Raw genomic sequence first — 20,322 nt, 5'->3', positions numbered from 1 at the left:
CTCTGGACAGCAGACAGAACCCAGGACCACAAGGAAGCTCGCATATCATATCCCCAGTTCTGCCTCCTACTTGCTCTGTCCCTCATCCACAGAAGTGCTCATGCTAACCACGCACCAGCGGCTGCTGCCCATCCACAGCCCAGGAACTGTCCTGTGCACGCTCACACGCCTGCCTTTACCCCAGGGATTGTTGCCCACCGGGGGTGCTAAGCAGGCTCTCCCTCGTAGCTCCTGCTCCCCAAGAGACCCTGCAAGGTTGATTTCATGGATATGGGTGTTGGACATGGTCTCTTTCCCTTGATCAAAGGCTCTAAGCTGAGTCTTTATCATCAAGGGAGAAACTCAGAAGTATTGCAGATGGTCTTCCTAAGGAGAATCCTAGCAGAAAACCAGCTTGCTCCTGGAAGTAGTCCAGGAGGTCTGGGAGAGACGTTGCTTGCTCCTTATCATCCACAGAAGGGGAGAGTCCCATTCGCTTCTGTGATCCTGGAACCTGATTCATTAGGAACCAAAAGGGTCCTGAGCCCTGGAAGCATTTGTCCAGCGTCCAGCGTCCCCCCTCAGTATTGCTGGGGCCATGAGTGGTGCAGGTTCTATACATGATGGACTAGATACCAGTATGTTCATGAACTGAATCACTACAAGGAAGGTTCTGAAGTTGCTTTCTTCTTTTTTTTCCTTCCCTCCATCACGTTCCTGCTTTCACCATTCTCTGATGCTGCAGTTGCAAACATCCTATGGCGAGAAGAAGGTACCAAGCTTTCTTATTCTGTGTCGTGCCTGTGATCACGTGTGTTCATGGTTCCATAACAGGCCATCTTTCCATAAGCCACCAACAGCTTTTCCAGACATCAAGCAGTCCCCACAAGTGGGGTCCACGGGCCAAATCAAATGGGAGAGGGGAAGTCCATGTCAAAATCAAGTGGCACACTTGAGGCAGATTTAAACTTACTAGTGTCTTTAACGGACATTAGACGATTAGAATTTTTAAAACGAAAGTTTCCATTTAAAGCAATTTTGAAACCTCCACTGAAGCCAGCTTCTTGGCAGGAGTCCTGGTCAGAGCTGGGCCTTAAACTTTTTTCCAGTAACTGATACTGGTGTTGGGGTTTAGCATATACTTTGAGGAAATGCTGAATAAAAAAGCTACCATGATTTCTGTAAATGTATGTTTACATGTATATTTCTAAATGAATGGGTTTTTAAAATTTGTATCTATCTAACAATCTGTAGATATTAGGTTGGGCCATACAAAATTGCCATTTTTGTATATCAAAAATGGTCTAATAACATGGCTCCAAAAATAGCGGGCACAAAAAAAAAAAAAAAAATAGCGGGCACATGTGGGTGCTGGGTTAAAGAGCCTGAGTCACTCTGTGGGGTGTACGTGCATTCGTGGACCCCAACCCTACCTATGAAACCCTCCACCAGAGAGTCCAAATCCCCTGAGGTAACTTATTCTCCAGCTAGGTGGACAGAGGGATGGTATGAGAAGCAGCAGAAAGCACCATGCAATTTTGGGGCTAAGCACTAAATTTTCTCCTTTAAAAACCATCATATTTCCTCATATTTTTTCCTTAAGAACTTCCATGTTACCTACAGTCTAGCATGTGCACACATACACACACTCAGAGTAATTTCCTGAATGTCAGGCACTAATGCTCACACAGTAAGTCTGGGAGCAAAACAAAGGCAGAGCCCGGAAAATGAGGGATTGCTGCCAATGGGCTTTAGGAATCCTCAGAAGGAAAGTCAGAGCAGCAGTCGCTAATCATGGACGGTGGTCCCTTGACGCCGCCTGAACTTAGTCCCTAGGCCACAGTGCACACAGAGAGCTTTGGTTCTGTGTCCTTAAAAGGTGTTTTCTAAGGGGTGTTTCCAAATTTCAAAAGTGGAGACCTGCAGAGAATGCAGGAGGCCCTGGAAAGTGTTAAATGCAGCTCTGGAGGCCCAAAGGCCAACTTAAGACCCACAGCTGCCTCGGGCCTTTAGGCTGGCTGGTGATGCGCTAATATTGGACAACCCAGCAGCGAACAAACTCCATCACGCCTGGACAGCTAGCTGCTCACACCCCTCCCTGCTCAAACTCCAGGCCTGGAGATAGGGAAATACAGAAGCAAAAGCAAAGAAGGCGGCAGGGCCCCAGGGCGCTCTCAGCTCTCAATAGGAGCAGTGAAATGTTGGGTGCGCAGAAGCAGAGAAAGCTCCTGTGTGCCCCCTTGGTCAAGCTAATCCCAGGCAGAACCTTCCAGGGGCTGGCTCGTGAGGCCAGCTCTCCTGTGAAGTCAGTTTTTTGTGGAGCAAGGCCTTGTTGAGCCTCACATTGCACTGTCGACTGTGACAAGGCCCGGTGCTCAGCCTGCAGTGTAGCCACAGCTGCAAAGCCCACGTGGGCTCTACTACTGAGCTTTCCATCTCATGTGGGTTCTTCCAGCTACTGATTTTCCAAAAACCTTGGGAGGCTATTGTGGGGTCTGTGGTCTTGCAGGGACTTTGACTCCCTCTGGCCCCTACAGGTTTGAGTGACAGAAGCGTGCCAGGTGAGAGTGTACAGAAGAGAAAGTCCTCCTGGAGACAGGATAGATTGGGGTCAGAGCGAACGTGTGCTACCTAGCCCACTCCAAACACTGGACCGCCGTGTAGGAGGCGCTGGCCTGCTTCGTCTGGCTCTCAGGACGGGCTGCCCAGCACCCCAGGATTCCCACTGGGACCTATGCAGTGCTCCTAGGTGCTCCCAGCTTCTGAGAGGCTGGCGTCTAGCTGTCTTTAGTGGCAGGAGCCCTCCTGCCCGAAGCCCCTCTCAGCACAGAAGCAGAGGCAGGTGAGGCTGTGTCACACAGGGACCTCTGTCCACACAGGGAACCACAGGCACTGGGGAAAATGACCTGCAGGGCCACAGAAAGCAAGTGGAACGGTGATTCCTATTTGCCTGTTTTACTGTTCTCTAACTCACTAAAAACTTACCCAGCTAGTCTGTTAAGTCAGTACGCTGGTTTTCTCAGCATGCCTGAAAAGAGAGAATTTTCCACATAGCTCATTCTCTTAGAATTCATAGCAATCTTTTCAATGTTTTACCTTCAAACGAAATGAAGGGAGGGAGGAAGGGGAGTGGAGAAAGAGGGAGAACTCTAGACCTTACCCACCCTTGTGCCATGTTGACCTTTTATGGAGAGCAGGGTGAGGGGACAGAGCCCAGGGCTGGGGCTCGGGGTCTAACCCCCGCTCGGGCACGAAGGCACATGGCCTCAATCAAGCCCCTCCCCATCTTGGACCTCAGGTTCTTTGTCTTTAAAATAAGGAGGCTGAACTAACTGGTCCCCAAGGCCCCTCCTCTGCTGGTCTAAGGAGATTTCTCCCCAGACAGCCCTGGGCTGGGATGGGGGTGCAGGTAGGTGCCCTAACCAGGCTGTGGGCTCCGTCGCCTGGCCTGGGGCTGCTGTAGGGAAACTGGTAGGGCAGATGTTGGAGCAAACTGTCTTGAAGGAAGGGCTCACGGGCACAGACAGGCCCGATTTGGACAAAGGAATACCAGCCACAGCTTGCTTAGGTCCCCACATCCCAGGTAGCAGCACTGTACATAGATGTGTTTAAAAAAAATAAAAGCCTTCGCTTTTTTGGCATCACCTGATCTGTTCTGATTTGACTGGTTGACAAAGACCACGGGAGACTTTGCCTTTCAGAACAGGAAAGGTCAAATGTATGTCAAAGCCTAGGCTGTCACTTATTTGAAAACTTGGGTTGGCGGCCAGCCCTGGATGACCTGGCGCAGGTATGCGTGTCTGGGAGGACAGCCTGGGGATTGCAGAGCCCTCGGTGTACATATTGATTCGCAGCCCTCGGGCACTCGCTCCCCACACACCGCCTGCTCGTCTCCCCTCACCCCACCTCGACCAGGCCTTGCACTCTGTGCCTGTAGCAGACGCAGCCAAACTGTAGGTTTCATCTGTGCCTGAAGTGGCATGTGACCCGGCCTGGGGACCAACTGCTAGGAAGGGCCTAAGTGTGGCTGTGCTTGCTCCTCGCAGGCCTCAGTGTGGGAAACATGTTCTACATCTTCTCCGACGATGGCATAATCGTCCTGCACCCAGTGGACTGTGAGATCCAGAGGCACCTCAAACCCACGGAGAAGATCTTCGTGAGCTACGTAAGTGTCTGTGCCTGGGGCCCGTCCGCCTCACGCACAGCATCCTGAGAGGCAGCCTGGCACCGTGTGTGCCCCTTGATTTCTTAAATTCCATTTGCTACATGTGGTGTGGCTCCAGGTGTGGTTCAAGGCTAAGCAAGGAGCACGTGAGGCTTAAACTCTCATTCCTTCCTCCAGGGGCCACTTCCATGCACTGAGCCTGAGGGGAGGCCCAGGGCGGACACATGGGTTCCTGGCCTCTGCGAGTTCACAGTCAAATGATGGAAACAGAAGTGTGAACAGACAGCTTCCAAACAGGTGCTGCTAGAAGGATGTGTAAGGTGCACTGGAACATTGAGGAGAGAGGCCTCTCCAGACCTTGGGGGACAAAGTCAGAGAAGGCTCCTGGGGCAGGTGATGCCTGGGCTCAGCTGTGAAGAACAGGTGGGAATCGGTGATGGGTTTCGAGAGGAAACGTCATGAATATGGAGCACAGAGGCATAAAACATCAGGTCACATTCAGGGAACCGCAAATATTCTCTATGCCTGGAGGGACGAATGGATATGGGAAGAGCCTCAGATTAGGATGACAGTAGGTAAGGGTCAAAGCTGAGGAGTTCTCATGGGAAGCACTGAAGAACTTCAAGTGAAGCATGGCCAGGATCAGGGTGCTTTGGGACCTGTGCAGGGCCTCACGGTGGGTAATGATCAGAAGGGTTGCACTAGAAACACAGAAGGGGGTGAAGAGGCTGTTGTGATCACCCAGGTGAGGGTGGTGACCTGGGTTAAGCCAATGGTGGTGGGAATGGGAAGCACTGAGTAGATTTTAGAGCTTGGAGGCCCTCAGTGGCCTCCAGGGAACAGGGGAGAGAGCTTGAAATGTGTGAATGGCCCACGCATCAGAGCTGCTGTGAACAAATAAGAGGCCAGGTAGAAAGTGGCAACGTGACATGCAGTGCGCAGAGGCAAAGGAGATGATTGCGGGTAGCAGGTCCAGAAAATCCCTTCCAACCCTCAAGACCCAACTCCCAGCAGGCGTCCTCCAGAGCTGTGCTTCCCCACCCCACGGCTCTGTCCCTCCCACTGGTATCCCACTTGGTGTTGTGTTGGTGGTTTCTTGCTTGAGGTCTGACCTCTTCTACTAATCCTAGCGACTTGAGGGTAGAGGTATGGGATTAATCCAAGAGTCATCTAAAAGCCCCCACGTGCCCTCTCCTTGAAGACAGACAGTGGATAAACTGGGGCACAGTAACGGGCTTGGAGCTAATGGAGCAAGCGGGCCTGGCCCAGACAAGTTCCTGAACCGGGTGTGTTGCACTGCTGTCCTGACTGGTGGTGTCCCTCAGAGCGTCGCATTTCTCACATTTGCAGCTTGGGAGCAGCTGTTTTCCAGGCTATTTCCTTTGAATTAATCATGTTTTAAAATATGACCTCTGATAAGTTTTCCCTCCACGTGATAGCCACAAAACCATCGAGAAAGAGTGGTCCTAGTTAATTTCCAGCAGTTAAGTTTGAATAATTGTAACCCATCACATTGGCACTAATTTCTCATATATTTGCAATAACCTAACCTGTAGCTTGTAGGGGACATCTCTCAAATCCTAACCAGGGCTCAGTTTTCCGAAGAAACTAGAACAAGACACAGTAAGAGAGGTCTTGTAGGCGTTTCAGGCAACACAAGACCTCCGTGAGCTATGGAACAGTCCCAAATAACATTTTCCTCATCTAAAATATGCCTAGAACCTCACAGGAGGGTTACAATGAGCTGACCCTCTTTCTCAAGTGCTGAGTGAGTAGGAGGTTGGCATCTCATCTCCGGCCCCTCTGCTGGATGAGATGTTCACTTTGCCCAGAAGGAAGTGGCAGGATTAATAGGTAAGGGCCCAGGCTTTAGAACAGGATCTGTACAGGTGGGTTCAGGTCCCACCTCTGTCACTCAGCAGGCTAAGTGGCTTTAGAAAAGTTACTTAACCCCTCTAAGCCTCCGTTTTCTCACAGGCAAATTGGGGTTATTGTGAGGGTTAAATGTGATGACAGAGAGTGGCAAGTGTAAAAGGAGAAAGACCTGTTTCAAAGCTATTGCAGCCATTTAGGAAAGAAACGGGGCTGGAGATGGAAAGTAGAAGAACTCCAAGATTTAGGAGGCAATTTCTCTAGTCCTCGATGACTAATTCACAGTGACTTGTGTGGGAGAAGGAAGAATCAAAGATGGTGTTCCTGCTTTGGACTTGGCTGACCAGATGCTGATGAGGACCCAGAGGAGGAGCAGGGATGGAGGCGAGGACCGGTTCAGATGTGGATGGTTGTGTATGAGGTGACTGTAGGGGAACCACTTGGGAACTGGGGAAGGTGGTTCTGAGCTAAAGACACAGATCTGGGAGCCATCAGCATGAGAGTACTGACGAAAGCCCGGATGGGAGACCCGATCGCCAAGGGTGCATGTGAGTGATTTGAGTCGGGTGCCTAGCCCAGAACCCTGGGGGGCATCAGCAGTTAAGGGGCAGATGCACCAAGAGGAACCACAAAGGTTGAGACAGTGTTAGACAAGAGTCATGAGGAGAAACATGAGAATGTGTATCATGGAAGACTAAGGGAAAAGAAGGTCCCCCTTTCTCTCATTTAGTCATTCAACAAATATATTTTAGGCACCAATTCTGTGTCAGGTACTTTACTAGGTGCTAAGAGTATGGCAGTGAGCCCAACAAAGAGCCTGCTCTCAAGGCGCTTACTATCTAGTGAAAAAAGAAAGACTAAACATAGGTAGACAAACAAACGCAGAAGGTCAAGTGGTAGATGAGAAACGCGGCAAGATGAGGCAGTGAGGATGCCGGGACGCTAGGCTAGGTGAGACCAGAGAGGGTGTCTCAAGAAGACGACACGTAAGCTGACACCCAAAGGACATGAGGAAATAAACCAGGTAGACATCTGACGAATAGCCAGCTGCAGAGGCCCTGGTGCAGGAGGGCGGCATGAGTGCAGAAGAGCAAGCATGCCATGTGCCCAGGATGGATGGGAAAAGGAGAAAAAAGGCAGAGATGGGCAGAGGAGCCAGAGTGTTCAGGGCCTCGCTGGCTTCAGGGAAGACTTGGACCCTGTTCTGAGCAAGAAAGAATGTTACTGTGGTGGAGGGAGTTGAGCTGACTTGTATTTCACAGTGATCCCTGTGGTTTCTGTGTCAGGAACAGCTAGCAGGAGGCCAGGGTGGAATCAAGGAGCACAGTCTGAATGCTGTAGCAGTTACTCAAGGGACAGATGTGGCTTGAGCCAAGGTGACAGAGGTGGAAGTGGTCGGAAAGTTTAATTCTGAATATATTCTTGAAGGTAAAACGGAAATGATTTTTGATGCATTGGATGAAGGCTGAGGGCATGGGGAGAGAAAGCAATCAAAGATGACTGGAAAGGTTTGGTCTAAGGAATTAAAACAAGGGAGCTGCCATTTATTTGAGTGGAATGAGCAGGATTGGGAGGCAAAATTGAGAGTTGATTTTGGACTTACACATTTGAGATGTAAATTAAATAGCCAAGTAGACCTAGGAAGTGGCTAAGTCTGGACTTCTGAGAAGAGGACTGAGCTAAAGATATGAATTTGGGAGTTGTAAGCATGTAGATTGTGTCTAAAGTCATAGGCGTGGATTAACAAAGATTAGCAAAGGAAGTGGATTTTAGAGAAGTCGTCCAGGAGCGACCTCTGAGCATCCTGGCATCTAGAGATCAGCAAACAGAGTAGGACTGAGCAACGGAGAAGGATCAGCCACTGGGGAGGATGGAGGGAAAAGAACCAAGGAGTAGTCAACACGCTGTCACATGATGCCCCAAGTTCAAATAAAATGATGGCAGAGCTTGAATGTAATAACTGAGAAGTCAGCCTGGAGCTCGGTGAGAACACCACCAGCTCTGTGCTGAGGACTAGAGCCAGAGGATTAAGGAGCTTGTGAGAGGTGAGGAAGCTGAGAGTGCGCAGGTAACTCCTTCAGGGGTCTGGTCATTGACAGAAGTTGTTTATATGATGGATGGGGATGAGGAAAGGGAGAAGGTAGCTCACAAGAGTGGAAGAACATGGACCATGCAGCTGCTGATTGAGAGGCCGGCAAAGGGAGTTACAGCCTCAGTAGGAGCAGGAGGAGGTGAAAGATGAACGGAACGTGGAGTGAAAACCTGGTGATGCAGGAGGGCGCACATACCGTGCTCTCTGGATGTGAAGAATTCTGGGAGAGGAAGAAAGGGACAGAGCAGGGTCGGGGAGAGGGAACCCAGCGATGATGAGGGAACAGGAAATTAAGAAGACATATGGCAACCTGTCTCCTTTACAGGAAGAAATCTGTCCTCAAAGGGAAGGAGGCGCCACCCAGCCCTGCCAGTGGGCGTCAGCAGTGAATGTCAGGGACCGCTACATCTACGTGGCCCAGCCCGCGCTGAGCAGAGTCCTCGTGGTCGACGTGCAGGCCCAGAAAGTCCTCCAGGTACACCTCTCTGAGGGAAGGGGGAGCTTGCAGTTCTGGGGCACAGCCGGCCACATCCTTCTTTGTTTTCCGCACACTCCCCAGCTCCTAGGAGAGGTGATCAGAAGTGGGAGGGAGCAAAGAAGATTCATGTGCATTTTTCATCAAGTATTTATCGCCTACTATGTGCCAAACTTTGGTCTAGGTGCTTGGAAAACAGCCATGAATGAGCAAGTCCTAGAAATTATATTCTAGCTGGGGAGACAGACCATAAATCAGAATTTTAGGGAGCTATAGATGGTAAGAGCTATTTACAGGTTGAAAGGGACAGAGGAACTGGAAGACTATTTTTAAGTGGGCCTCACTCTGGAAGTGAACAGAATCTGAGATCTGAATGCCCGGTGGGACTCCCGCTCTGGGAGCAGAGGGAAGGCTGGTGGGACTGGAGCACAGCCAGGAAAGGGAGAGTAGGATGTGGCGAAGTCAGGGGTAAACAAAGGCCAGTGAGATAGCCAGACATTCAGGTGTTTTAATCAGGGGAGTGACATAGTCTGACATTTTTAAAGAGTCAATCTGCCACTCAGTTAAGAGCAGACTGGAAGATAGAACAGAGATATTGGTCACTGAAATAATCTGGGCAAGATGATGACAGCAGTGGAGGTGGTAAGAAGCTATCAAAGTCTTGCTATATTTTAAATATAGACCCCAAAAGATTTTCTGCTCGATTGAATGTAAGGTTTGAGAGAAAGGAATAATAATAATTTTAATAATAATAATTTAAGCAACTGTAGAATGGTGATGCCATTTACTATGTGTGGTGGGATGAATAATGGCCCCCAAGATGTCCACATCCTAATCCCCAGAACCTATGAATGTCACCTTATATGGCAAAAGGGACTTTGCAGGTATGATTAAGATTTTTTTTACTTTTTTTTATTGGCGTATAGTTGATTTACAATGTTGTGTTCGTTTCTGCTGTACAGCAAAGTGAATCAGTTATACATATACATATATCCACTTTTTTTTTAGATTCTTTTCCCATATAGGTCATTACAGAATACTGAGTAGAGTTCCCTGTGCTGTACAATAGGTCCGTATTAGTTGTCTATTTTATATATAGTAATGTGTATATGTCATTCCCAATCTCCCAATTTATCCCTCCCCCGCTCTTTCCCCCCGGTTAATTGTAAGTTTGTTTTCTACATCTGTGACTCTATTTCTATTTTGTAATAAGTTCATTTGTATCATTTTTTTAGATTCCACATGTAAGTGATATCATATGATATTTGTCTTTCTCTGTCTGACTTACTTCACTCAGTATGAGAATCTCTAGGTCCATTCATGTTGCTGCAAATGGCATTATTTCATTCTTTTTTATGGCTGAGTAATATTCCATTGTGTGTGTGTGTGTGTGTGTGTGTGTGTGTGTGTGTGTGTGTATCACATCTTCTTTATCCACTCCTCTTTTGATGGACATTTAGGCTGCTTCCATGTCTTAGTTATAGTAAATAATGTTACAATGAACATTAGGGTGCATGGATCTTTTCAAATTATGGTTTTCTCCAGATATATGCTCAGGAGTGGGATTGCTGTATCATATGGTAACTCTGTTTTTAGTGTTTTAAGGAAACTCCATACTGTTCTCCATAATGGCTGTACCAATTTACATTCCTACCAACAGTGTAGGAGGGCTCCCTTTTCGCCACACCCTCTCCAGCATATATTGTTGGTAGACTTTTTGATGATGGCCTTTCTGACCGGTGTGAGGTGATACCTCATTGTAGTTTTGATTTGCACTCCTCTAATAATTAGTGATGTTGAGCAGCTTTTCACGTGCTTTTTGGCCATCTGTGTGTCTTCTTTGGAGAAATGTCTATTCAGGTCTTCTGCCCCATTTTTGATTGGGTTGTTTGTTTGTCTGATATTGAGCTGCATGAGCTGTTTGAATATTTTGGAGATTGATCCCTTGTCAGTCGCTTCGTTTGCAAATATTTTCTCCCATTCTGTGGGTTGTCTTTTCATTTTGTTTATGGTTTCCTTTGCTGTGCAAAAGCTTTAGGGTTTCATTAGGTCCCGTTTGTTTATTTTTGTTTTTATTTTCATTACTCTCGGAGGTGGATCAAAAAAGATCTTGCTGTGGTTTATGTCAAAAAGCGTTCTGCCTGTGTTTTCCTCTGACAGTTTTAGTCTCTGGCCTTACATTTAGGTCTTTAATACATTTTTAGTTTACTTTTGTGTATGGTGGTAGAGAATGTTCTAATTTCATTCTTTTACATGTAGCTGTCCAGTTTTCCCAGCACCACTTTTGAAGAGACTGTCTTTTCTCCATTGTATATTCTTGCCTCCTTTGTCATAGATTAGGTGGCCATAGGTGTGTGGGTTTATCTCTGGACTTTCTATCCTGTTCCATTGATCTATATTTCTAGTTTTGTGCCAATACCATACTGTTTTGATGACTGTAGCTTTGTAGTATGGTCTGAAGTCAGGGAGTTTGATTCCTCCAGCTCCGTTTTTCTTTCTCAAGATTGCTTTGCCTATTTGGGGTCTTTTGAGTTTCCATGCAAATTGTAAACATTTTTGTTCAAATTAAGGATTTTTAAATGGGGAGTTATCCTGGATTATCTGGGCGAGCCCTAACTGCAAGCACAAGTGTCCTCATAAAAGGGAGGCAGGAAAAAATGTGACAACATAGAAGGAGGAGGCAGTTTAAGGACTAAAGCAGGTTTGCTACACTGCTGGCTTTGAAGATTGGAGGGAGAGCCCATAAGCCAAGGAATGCAGCTCTAGAGGCTGGAAAAAGCAAGGAAATGCATTCTCCCTTAGAGCCTCTAGAGGGAGAACTACCTTGCATACATATTTATTCTGCCAGTGAGATTAATTTTGGACTTCTGTCCTTCAGAACTGTAAGAGAATAAGTTTGTGTTGTTTTAAGCCACCAAGTTTGTGGCAATGTTACTGCAGCATTAGGAAACTAATACACTCTGATAGAGGCTTTGAGCAAGGCAGGGGATACAGGTCATGAAGCAGATACAGGGGAAAATTAGTAATTCAGCTTTAGATTTGTTAAGCTTGAGCTGCCATTTTAAATATATATATATATATATATATATATATATACACATATACAATTGGATAAACAGGTCTGGAGTCAAAGGAGAGGTCTAGGCTGGAGATATGAATGTGGGCATCATCCCCATGTGAACTGTGTTAACTCCAGTTAACTGGAGGAAATCATGGAGGGAAGTACAGATAGAAAAGAGGTCAAGGTTGGAGCCTTGAAGTATTCCAACACTTAAAGATCAGGAATGAGAGAGGAAGCCAACAAAGGAGACCAAGAAGGAGTAGCCTGAAAGGTAGGAAGAAAATGAGGAGAGGGTGGTGTTCCACAAGCCAAGAAAAGAGCTTTTTAAGGGAGAGTTAGTGGCCAGTGGTGTCAAAGGTTGCTGAAAGCATTTGTATGTTATGAAGACTGAGAACTAACCACTGGATTTGGTACCACATGGATCACCTTGGCAAGAACAGGTAGGACTATAATGGCAGAATGCAAGCCTGAGGGGGTGGATTCAATTTAGAATCAGAGGGAGTAGAGATGGTGAATATAGACAACTATTTTGAGGGGTTTTGCTATAAATATGAGAAAAAGTAGACAAATGAGGCAGTAGCTGGAAGAGGATGCTGAAGAAACTTTTAGAATAGGTGATATTACAGCATTTGTATGCTAATGGGAAAAACTTCTCCCACAATTCTTCCCTTTCTTTTATATCATCGAAGTAGGCAGTAGTCAGTGGAATCCAGGACATACAAGTAGATATGCTAGCCTAAGATAAAAGCACATTCTTTCATCATAACAGGAAGAAATAGAAAGTATTCAGGCACAGGTGCAAATAGGTGATACAATTGGTGATAGCTGGATGACCTTCTCTTCTGGTTGCCTTTATTTTCTCAGTGAAATGAGAAGGAAAATTATCACCAAGGCTTGAGGTCTAAGGAAAGAGGTAAAAGTTGGATGTGAGATTGAACTGACCAGGGAAATGTGATAGGACTGCAGGGCAATAGTGAAGGCCCACTTAAGGATAAGGGGTGCAAATGTAAAGTCAGACCAGTGAGGAGGGTTGTATCTTTTTTCCCAGGAATGCACAGCTGCCCAGGTGCAGGATCATTGTTGGGAGAAAGTTGTATAAAAACCAGGGTTGTGGTTGTGGTTTCTCCTGAAAAATATGATAGGAGACTTTCCAGCTATCTTTCTGTTATTGATTTCCCTGGCCAGAGAAAGTACTCTGAATAATTTCAATCCTTTGAAATTTACTGAAGCTTGCTTTATAACTCAGCTTATCAACTTTCATAAATGTTCTATGTGCACTTTAAAAGAATGTGAATTCTAATGTTTTAGGTAGATTTTACATACATATCAATTATGTCAAGTTGGTTTATTGCATTGTTCAGATATTCTAAGTGATTTTTTTGTCCACTTAGTCTACCAGCTGCTGAGAGGCATGTTGAAGTCTCCCACTGTGACTGTAGATTTATCAAGTTCCATCCATTTTTGCTTTAAAATTATAGTATCTTCCTGGGGGAAAGACTTCTTTCTTCTTACAAAATATCCCTCTTTATCTCTGGCAAAGCTTCTTGCCTGAAAGTCCATTCTGTCTAATATTAATATAGCTAAATCAGATTTATTTTGATTAGTGTTACCATGGTATAATTTTTCCATTCTTTCACTTTCAATCTTTCTCATATATTTAAAAAGTGATCTCTTATAAAGCCACATGTATTTGGATTTTGGCTTTTATCTAGTTTAATAATCTTGATCTTTTACTTGGATTATTTGATCCATGTATTTTTGATGTAATTATATGGTTATGTCTACCATCTTACTGTTTTTTCATTTGACCTACCTCTTTATGTTGCTTTTTTCTTCTTTTAGCTTTCTTTTGGATGAGTCAAATATTTTTGTTCTTCTATTTCTCCCTCTATGAGTTTGTTGTCCATGCATACTTTTATCATTGTTGTTATTATTACCACCATAGAGAGTACAACATGCATCCTTGCCTCAATACAGTCTCATACAAATTATTGCTTCACTTGCCCAATAATGATAGAAGCTTAGAACACTTTAACTCCTTTAACCTTCCTCCTGCCTTTGGCACTATTGTGAGAATGAATTTTAATTCTACATGTAATTTAACCCCACAAGACATGACTATTATTATTATTTTGTACAGTTGATAGTCATTTACATTCACCCACATATTTACCTTTTCCATTGCTCTTTATTCTTTCCTGAAGTACATAGTTCTGTCTGGTATCATTTTCATTCTGGCTGAACAAGTTTCTTTAATAGTTCTTTTAGTGCAGGTCTGCTGGTAACAGATTCTCATAGTTTGTGTTTGTTTGAAAATTTGCCCTTTATTTGTAAAGGATATTTGCACTGGATATAGAGTGCTACATAGGCAGTTAAATTCTTTCTGCATTTTAAGATGCCGTTTCATTATCTTCCATTGTTTTTGTTAATAGATCAACTGTCATCTTATTGTCTCTCTTTTGAAGATAATGTATCTCGTTTTTTCTCTCTGGCTACTTTCTAGATTTTCTCTTTGGTCTTTAGCAGTTTTACATGCCCAGATATGGTGTTCTTTGTATTTATTCTGATTTGGGGTTTTCAGAGGTTCTTAAATGTGTGGATTAATATCTTTAATCAGACTGGAAAATTCTCAACCATTATTTCTTCAAATATTCTGCTGCCTCATTCTCTCTCACCTCTTCCTTGGGAACTCTGAGAGAAAAAAAGTTAGACCTTTCTATTGTGTCCCACACATCTCTTTCACTCTTATTTTCCATCCTTTTTGTCTCTTTGTGGTTCAGTTTGGGCATATGCTATCAACTTGTCTTTCAGTTCAATAATCCTATCTTCCACTGTGTCTGAGGTATATATAACAAAACCTATTTATTGAGATCTTAATTTCAGGTGTTGCAATTTTTCACTTTTAGAATTTCTGCTTAATTCCTTTTATATGTACAATTTTTAAATTATTTTTTTATGGATCACCCGTGAGTCTGTTTCTATTGTCTTTTTTATGTTGTTTTCAGTTATATAAGCTGTATCTTGGAGTGCCTAGTAATTTTTTCTGAATGTCAAACATTCCATATTACATTGTAGAGACTTTAAATGGCTGTCATCCACTGAAGAGGGTTTACCCTTTTCTCTGCTAGGAAGAAAGACAGTAGAGAATGAATCACTTTAATCAAGTACTAAGTTGAATCAAGGCTGAGTTGCAGCTTTCATAAGGCTTAGTCAGTCTCTGATTCACTCCTAGTAGGTAGCACTTCAGGTCTTTAAACTGAGAGTCTGGTGTGTTCTTCAGGACCTTTTCCCTTCCATGTCTTTGCTCCTTAGCATACTGAGACTGTGGAAAGCTCTGTTCTGAATGTAAGAGATTTTTGGTTTAGGTTTTCAGTCTCCTACTCCATACCACCTCAGTCAGAATGAGAATATGAAAAATGATTAGAGAAAGTTAAGCAGAAAGGAGAGATAATGCCTGCAGTCTAAACTTTGGGGAAGTTTGTGAAGAGGGCAGACAAATGGGATAGCTGGAGGAGAATGTGTAATCAAGAGGGTTTTTAAAAGAGTGAGAGAGAAAATACAAGAAACTAGAGATAGTGTCAGGATGGTATCATTGCTGGTGAGAAAAGAAGCTCTGGGTAGGGGAAGACAGTGCCAGATCCTAAAGCCTTTGGTAAATGAAGGGAAGCAGCCAGGATGAGAAGATCAAGGAAGAGTAGCTGGAGGCATGAACAAAGGACCTGGGGTATGTGAAGTGTAGGAAAATAGAAACAGCCTCTACTTGAGGCTTCAGGGCAGAGGAAGTTTTAATTAGAGCAAGAAAGTACAAGGAGACTTCAAAGATGGTGATGACTGGAGAAGAAATATATTTCAGCAGGGATAGGCAAAATCAAGAGTTCAGATTTGTATAAAGTTGTGGTCATCAACAGAGGAATGAATTCTAAAGTCATCAGAGTATAATGGGTTACTTGAAGCCATGTATTGAATGAGCTCACCCAGGGAAAGGATATAGACAGAAACAAGGTCAAAGATGAAGACTGGGGACATGCCACCATTTAGAAGTCAGGATGAGGAAGAGAAGCCAGGGAGGTGGGAAGCTGAGTGAAGAGAATGTTTCCAGAATGGAATGGTTAACTATGTGGAATCTTGCTGAAATGTCAAGTTAGAGGAGGACCACATAGTGCTCTCTGAATTTGACATGAAGCTCTAGAGCAGTTCAGTGGAGTGGTGAAGACAAACAGTTAAGAGGAAGTGGTTTCAGGGACTCCATAGACATTTCTTTAGAGAAGTTTTAACCAGTGGGGGCAAAGATGGTTTTCCCCCAAGATCAGAAAGGCTAGAATATGGTGGACTGAAATGTCAGAAATTTGTTGACAAGGTTTAAGTTATGGTGGCTGCAGTGGGGAAGAGGAAAAGATCACTGAAACCAAGAAGGAACTGAGAAAGCAGGGCTTTGAATGAAGGCACCAAAGTTGGGGACTCAGGGAGTGACAGAGAAAACAGAGCATCTTTAGTGAACAAAGGGAGTGACTAGAACTTTGGCCAATACCAAGAAGAGCAGGGGTCATAGTGGCATAACAAAACAGAGTTTTGGAACTTATAAAACTACATTCTGAGAAGTAGAAAAGTCACCATTTGACAGGGCCACTGCAGAAGCTCTGTCCTCAGAAAATAATAGCAGAGTTTGTTAGTTACAGCAGTAGAAAAAGACGACTCTGCCTGATGCTACAGTCTGAGTCCCAGAGGCTCCAGGTGAATGATGTACCAGATAGAGGAGTCTGCACAAAGAGACAGACAGGTGATAATGGATAAGTTCAAAGTCAGTCTCAGATGACCCAGGAAGAAGAGCTAGAGAAGGACGCTGAGGGTTCAAGAGGCCCCAGAGGCTTACAGGAGAAGTGATGGGAGGGTCCTGAAGCTGATTCTTGAGTGGAAAACTGAAAAAAAAAACCTCTGTGTTTGTTTAGGCTTTTGCCAAGATGGTCTGGGTACCCTTTAAGTAAGACATGCAAGAATTTTTTTTAATAAATTTATTTATTTATTTATTTATTTATTTAATTTTTGGCTGTGTTGGGTCTTCGTTGCTGCACACAGGCTCTCTCAAGTTGCGGCAAGCGGGGCCTACTCTTCATTGCAGTGTGCAGGCTTCTCATTGCAGTGGCTTCTCTTGTTGCAGAGCATGGGCTCAGTAGTTGTGGCGCATGGGCTTAGTTGCTCTACAGCATGTGGGATCTTCCCGGACCAGGGCTCGAACCCACGTCCCCTGCACTGGCAGGCAGATTCTTAACCACTGCACCACCAGGGAAGTCCCTGCAAGAAATTTTTAAAAGGAAGAACATTACTGATAACCAATTTTATGCCTCTGAAGATAAACCCAGAAGGGATGTTTCTACCCTGGGTTCCCAAACTGGCTCATTGTCAAGGCTGCTAGGCTGGCTTTCCACTTACCCAAAAATGGCCTAGAAATGAATCAGCTTCTGCAACAACAATGACCAACTTGTCGCTATTTTTTTTCAAGTCCATAGGTGTCGACCCTCTGCCGGCTAAGTTGTCCTATGACAAATCACATGACCAAGTGTGGGTCCTGAGCTGGGGGAACGTGCATAAGTCCCAACCAAGCCTCCAGGTATGTTGAGTACATGGAAGACAACACCCACCTGCAGGAAAGAGCTCTCTCCCTAGCTAATAAATGTCTCCTGCTTCCCTAGGTGGCTAATCACATTTAGCCAAAGTATGTCCATAAAGGCTATGGAGACAGTAGGAAACATCCTCAGGATAATGCCCCTTATAGGCAATGAACAGGGTATCTTCTGCCAGGCCTGCTATTAAAGACAGTAACACTGATGATGGATAAGATTCTAATGTCATGACAACCAGAATGTGGCTCTTGGGCCCCACCCAGCCCAGCCCCAGAACACTTGCCTCTTCTGAGCCAGGAGCTCCTGGAGCCAAGCAGAAATGAACCTCTGGACTTCAAGCAGTGAGAAGGGAGCCAGGGCTTTCTTCACCTTGGGCTGCATGGGCTGGAAAACACTGTCAGAGCAGGCACCAGATAATAAGGAAGGAGAAGTAAAAGCAGCAGCAGCAATTATGTTCATAAATGGAAGCACATTACTGAGTGCTCACAGTGTTCCAGGCACAGGAAGTTTCAATAACTGGCCCCTGGTCCAACCTAGGCATACATTCAGCCCTGCAGCCCATACATTCAGCCACTGCACTGTACTGCCTCTTGGGAAGAGCTTGGGCCCAGGACATCTGTGGGATCCCTTCCTCCACCAGTCAGGGAAGGTCAACACCAACCCTATGTTGAGTGTGTCTGGCTCAGCCTTTCTCATTAGGGGTACATGAGAGGATTAAGCCCTACAAAAGGTGATTTGAATGCCTGTTCCCTCGATTCTCCCAATGATGGTGCATAGAACCATTCTAGATGCACAGAAGAGAATTCACTGCATACAGTGGATTCCTCGGGATATTTATTAGGGTTTTATTCTCTCTCAGAACCCCAGCTGAGAAGGGCTGCAGATGGAGCCAAGTTCACACTGTTCCCAAGACTGGTAAGAGGCCAGGGATACCCAGTCTACAGAAGCTTCCTCCTGGGGACTGGCCACCTGCCTTACCTACCTCTGTGCTGCCGGGCCAGGGGAAGGACACTAATTCACCTCCTACAAAACAAGACTATTGTCCCTCAATGAACACCATCAACACATCCTGGGCCCCAGTGAGCTGATGACAAATAATAACAACTCATTAGAGGACCTGGGAGCCAGAATAAAGGTCACTCAAAACAGAGTATAAGCCCAGAAAATTGGTTCCTCTGGCAGCTCTAAGAAAGCATGTAAGGAAATTCAAGGGGAGGGGCCACCAAAAAATATTTTTCTAAAACTAAAATTTAACAAAAAATGATTTCCTAATTTAAAACTGCAGTAGATAGATAGATGAGTTGAAAATGCATGATTTCTACTGAGACTCAAAATAGTAGCCTGAAAGATAAAGAACAAGAAAAATCCTCAATTCACAGAATACAAGAAAAGATTAAGATATGAAGTCTCAAAAGATGTTTCAAAGAAAGAAGTCAAAAAAAGTTTAGAAAGAGAAAAGGTAATAGTTGGAATGGAGTCAAACATTAAATAAATTTGGAAGAAAATTTCCAAGTTGAAAAAGTAAATCATGTAGATTAAAAGGATCTGTAAGTTCCAGGCTAACTTGATGAGAAATAACACATCTCTGCTCTTGGTAAAACTCTGGGCTTCCAAGAATAAAGGAAATATATTACAAGCTACAAGGCAGAAAGAAAAGTCACCTGTAAAAGAACAATTAGGTTGGCACTGGACTTCTCACCTGCAACAGCTGCTGGAAGACTGTGGCATCACATCTACATGCTATTAAGATAAAAGGGCTGATATCCAAGGTATCACTTACCTGTCAGGACAAAAGAAAGACCTAAGGATATGCAAGAATTCAGAGAGCAGATCATGAAATATACCAGAAAAACAGTAGGTAAACCAGATCAGAGACATCGAGATGGCGAAAGATAAAGAGGAAACAGCCCTAAGTAAGAAACCTAGAGAGGAAGGTCCAAAAATAAAATAAGATGGATGAGGAGAGACTACCTGGAAATGTATTTATAAGTGCTAAATAAGGGCATTTGAATTAGGAGCAATGCACTGAAAGAGAAATTCTGATACCAGGCTCTAACTAAAGATGATAAATTATTTCTGTAAAAGTAAGGGTAGGGAGTGGAGGAAAGAGTAAAAATACTCAAAAATGTCATCTTACAGGGATAAGAGAGGATATAGAGAATGTTCTTTGAAATTAATAGTTGAGATAGATAGTTAACTGTCTAATTATTCCAAATGTGACAAACTGATTTCTCCTATTAAAAGCAGAGATGATGAGATTGGGGTTTGGAAGGGAGGGAGAGAAAACTAGCTGTAACTTGTTTACAAGAAACCCATAAAGTGATAATAAAAGGTTGAATTGAAAGGGGTGGAAATAGTGATGGTAGGTGGACAAAAAGATGTATGAGTGTAATATTAATATTAGACAAGGTCAAATTTAAGGTTAAAAGCACTAAACAGCATAGGAGAAGCATTATATGAAGACAAACAGCCAACAGATAGCAAACAACATAACTAAATACATAATACAAGAGTGATTAAAAATAAAGGAACTTGATTTACAATGCACTTAAATTGTACATTCCAAAGAGACAAAATAATGACATGGGAAAAATGAATAATATGAATAAGGAACTTGGTTTAATAAATATATAGAAAACCTTTCCTCTGCCAAATAGAAATTTTTCACATGTCCACATATATGTGTCAGTAATCACAAATAAAAATTTAGCAAATTTTGTAAAAGTCAGTGTTACAGGCTACATTATCTGATAATTAGAAACAATTAAAATGTGACCTACCTAATAAGGAAACACTCCTAGATCACTACTGCATCAAAGAGGAAATTAAAAGGAGAAATTACAAACTGTCTCAAAAGCAATGAAAAAGAGACTGCTTCTCATCAAAACCTACAGGATACAGAGAAAGCTGTACGCAAGGAATATTTGTGTCTTAAAAGCCTGCAGAGAATGTATTTGTATAAAGAAATAAGAAAAAGAACAAAGTAACTGGCAGGAAGGAATTATTTAAAAGACTAAAATTAGTAGAAATTAAAAAAGGACAAACAAAAACCAATAAATC

General features: G+C 44.0%; 1 protein-coding gene across 2 annotated transcripts in view; it reads left to right on the top strand.

Annotated features, from left to right (window-relative positions):
• The window catches only part of FSTL4 (follistatin like 4), a 435,003-nt gene that overhangs the window by 400,260 nt on the left and 14,421 nt on the right, over positions 1-20,322 (top strand). For both annotated transcript variants that reach the window (XM_036848961.1, XM_036848959.1), the window contains exons 11-14: positions 725-751; positions 4,026-4,144; positions 8,434-8,583; positions 17,142-17,249. In XM_036848961.1, coding sequence (XP_036704856.1) covers positions 725-751; positions 4,026-4,144; positions 8,434-8,583; positions 17,142-17,249 — 404 coding nt within the window. The remainder of the gene's footprint in view (positions 1-724; positions 752-4,025; positions 4,145-8,433; positions 8,584-17,141; positions 17,250-20,322) is intronic.

Source organism: Balaenoptera musculus, chromosome 3 (genome assembly GCF_009873245.2).
Source record: "Balaenoptera musculus isolate JJ_BM4_2016_0621 chromosome 3, mBalMus1.pri.v3, whole genome shotgun sequence".
NCBI lineage: Eukaryota > Metazoa > Chordata > Mammalia > Artiodactyla > Balaenopteridae > Balaenoptera > Balaenoptera musculus.
This window is presented reverse-complemented; position numbering and strand designations above follow the sequence as displayed.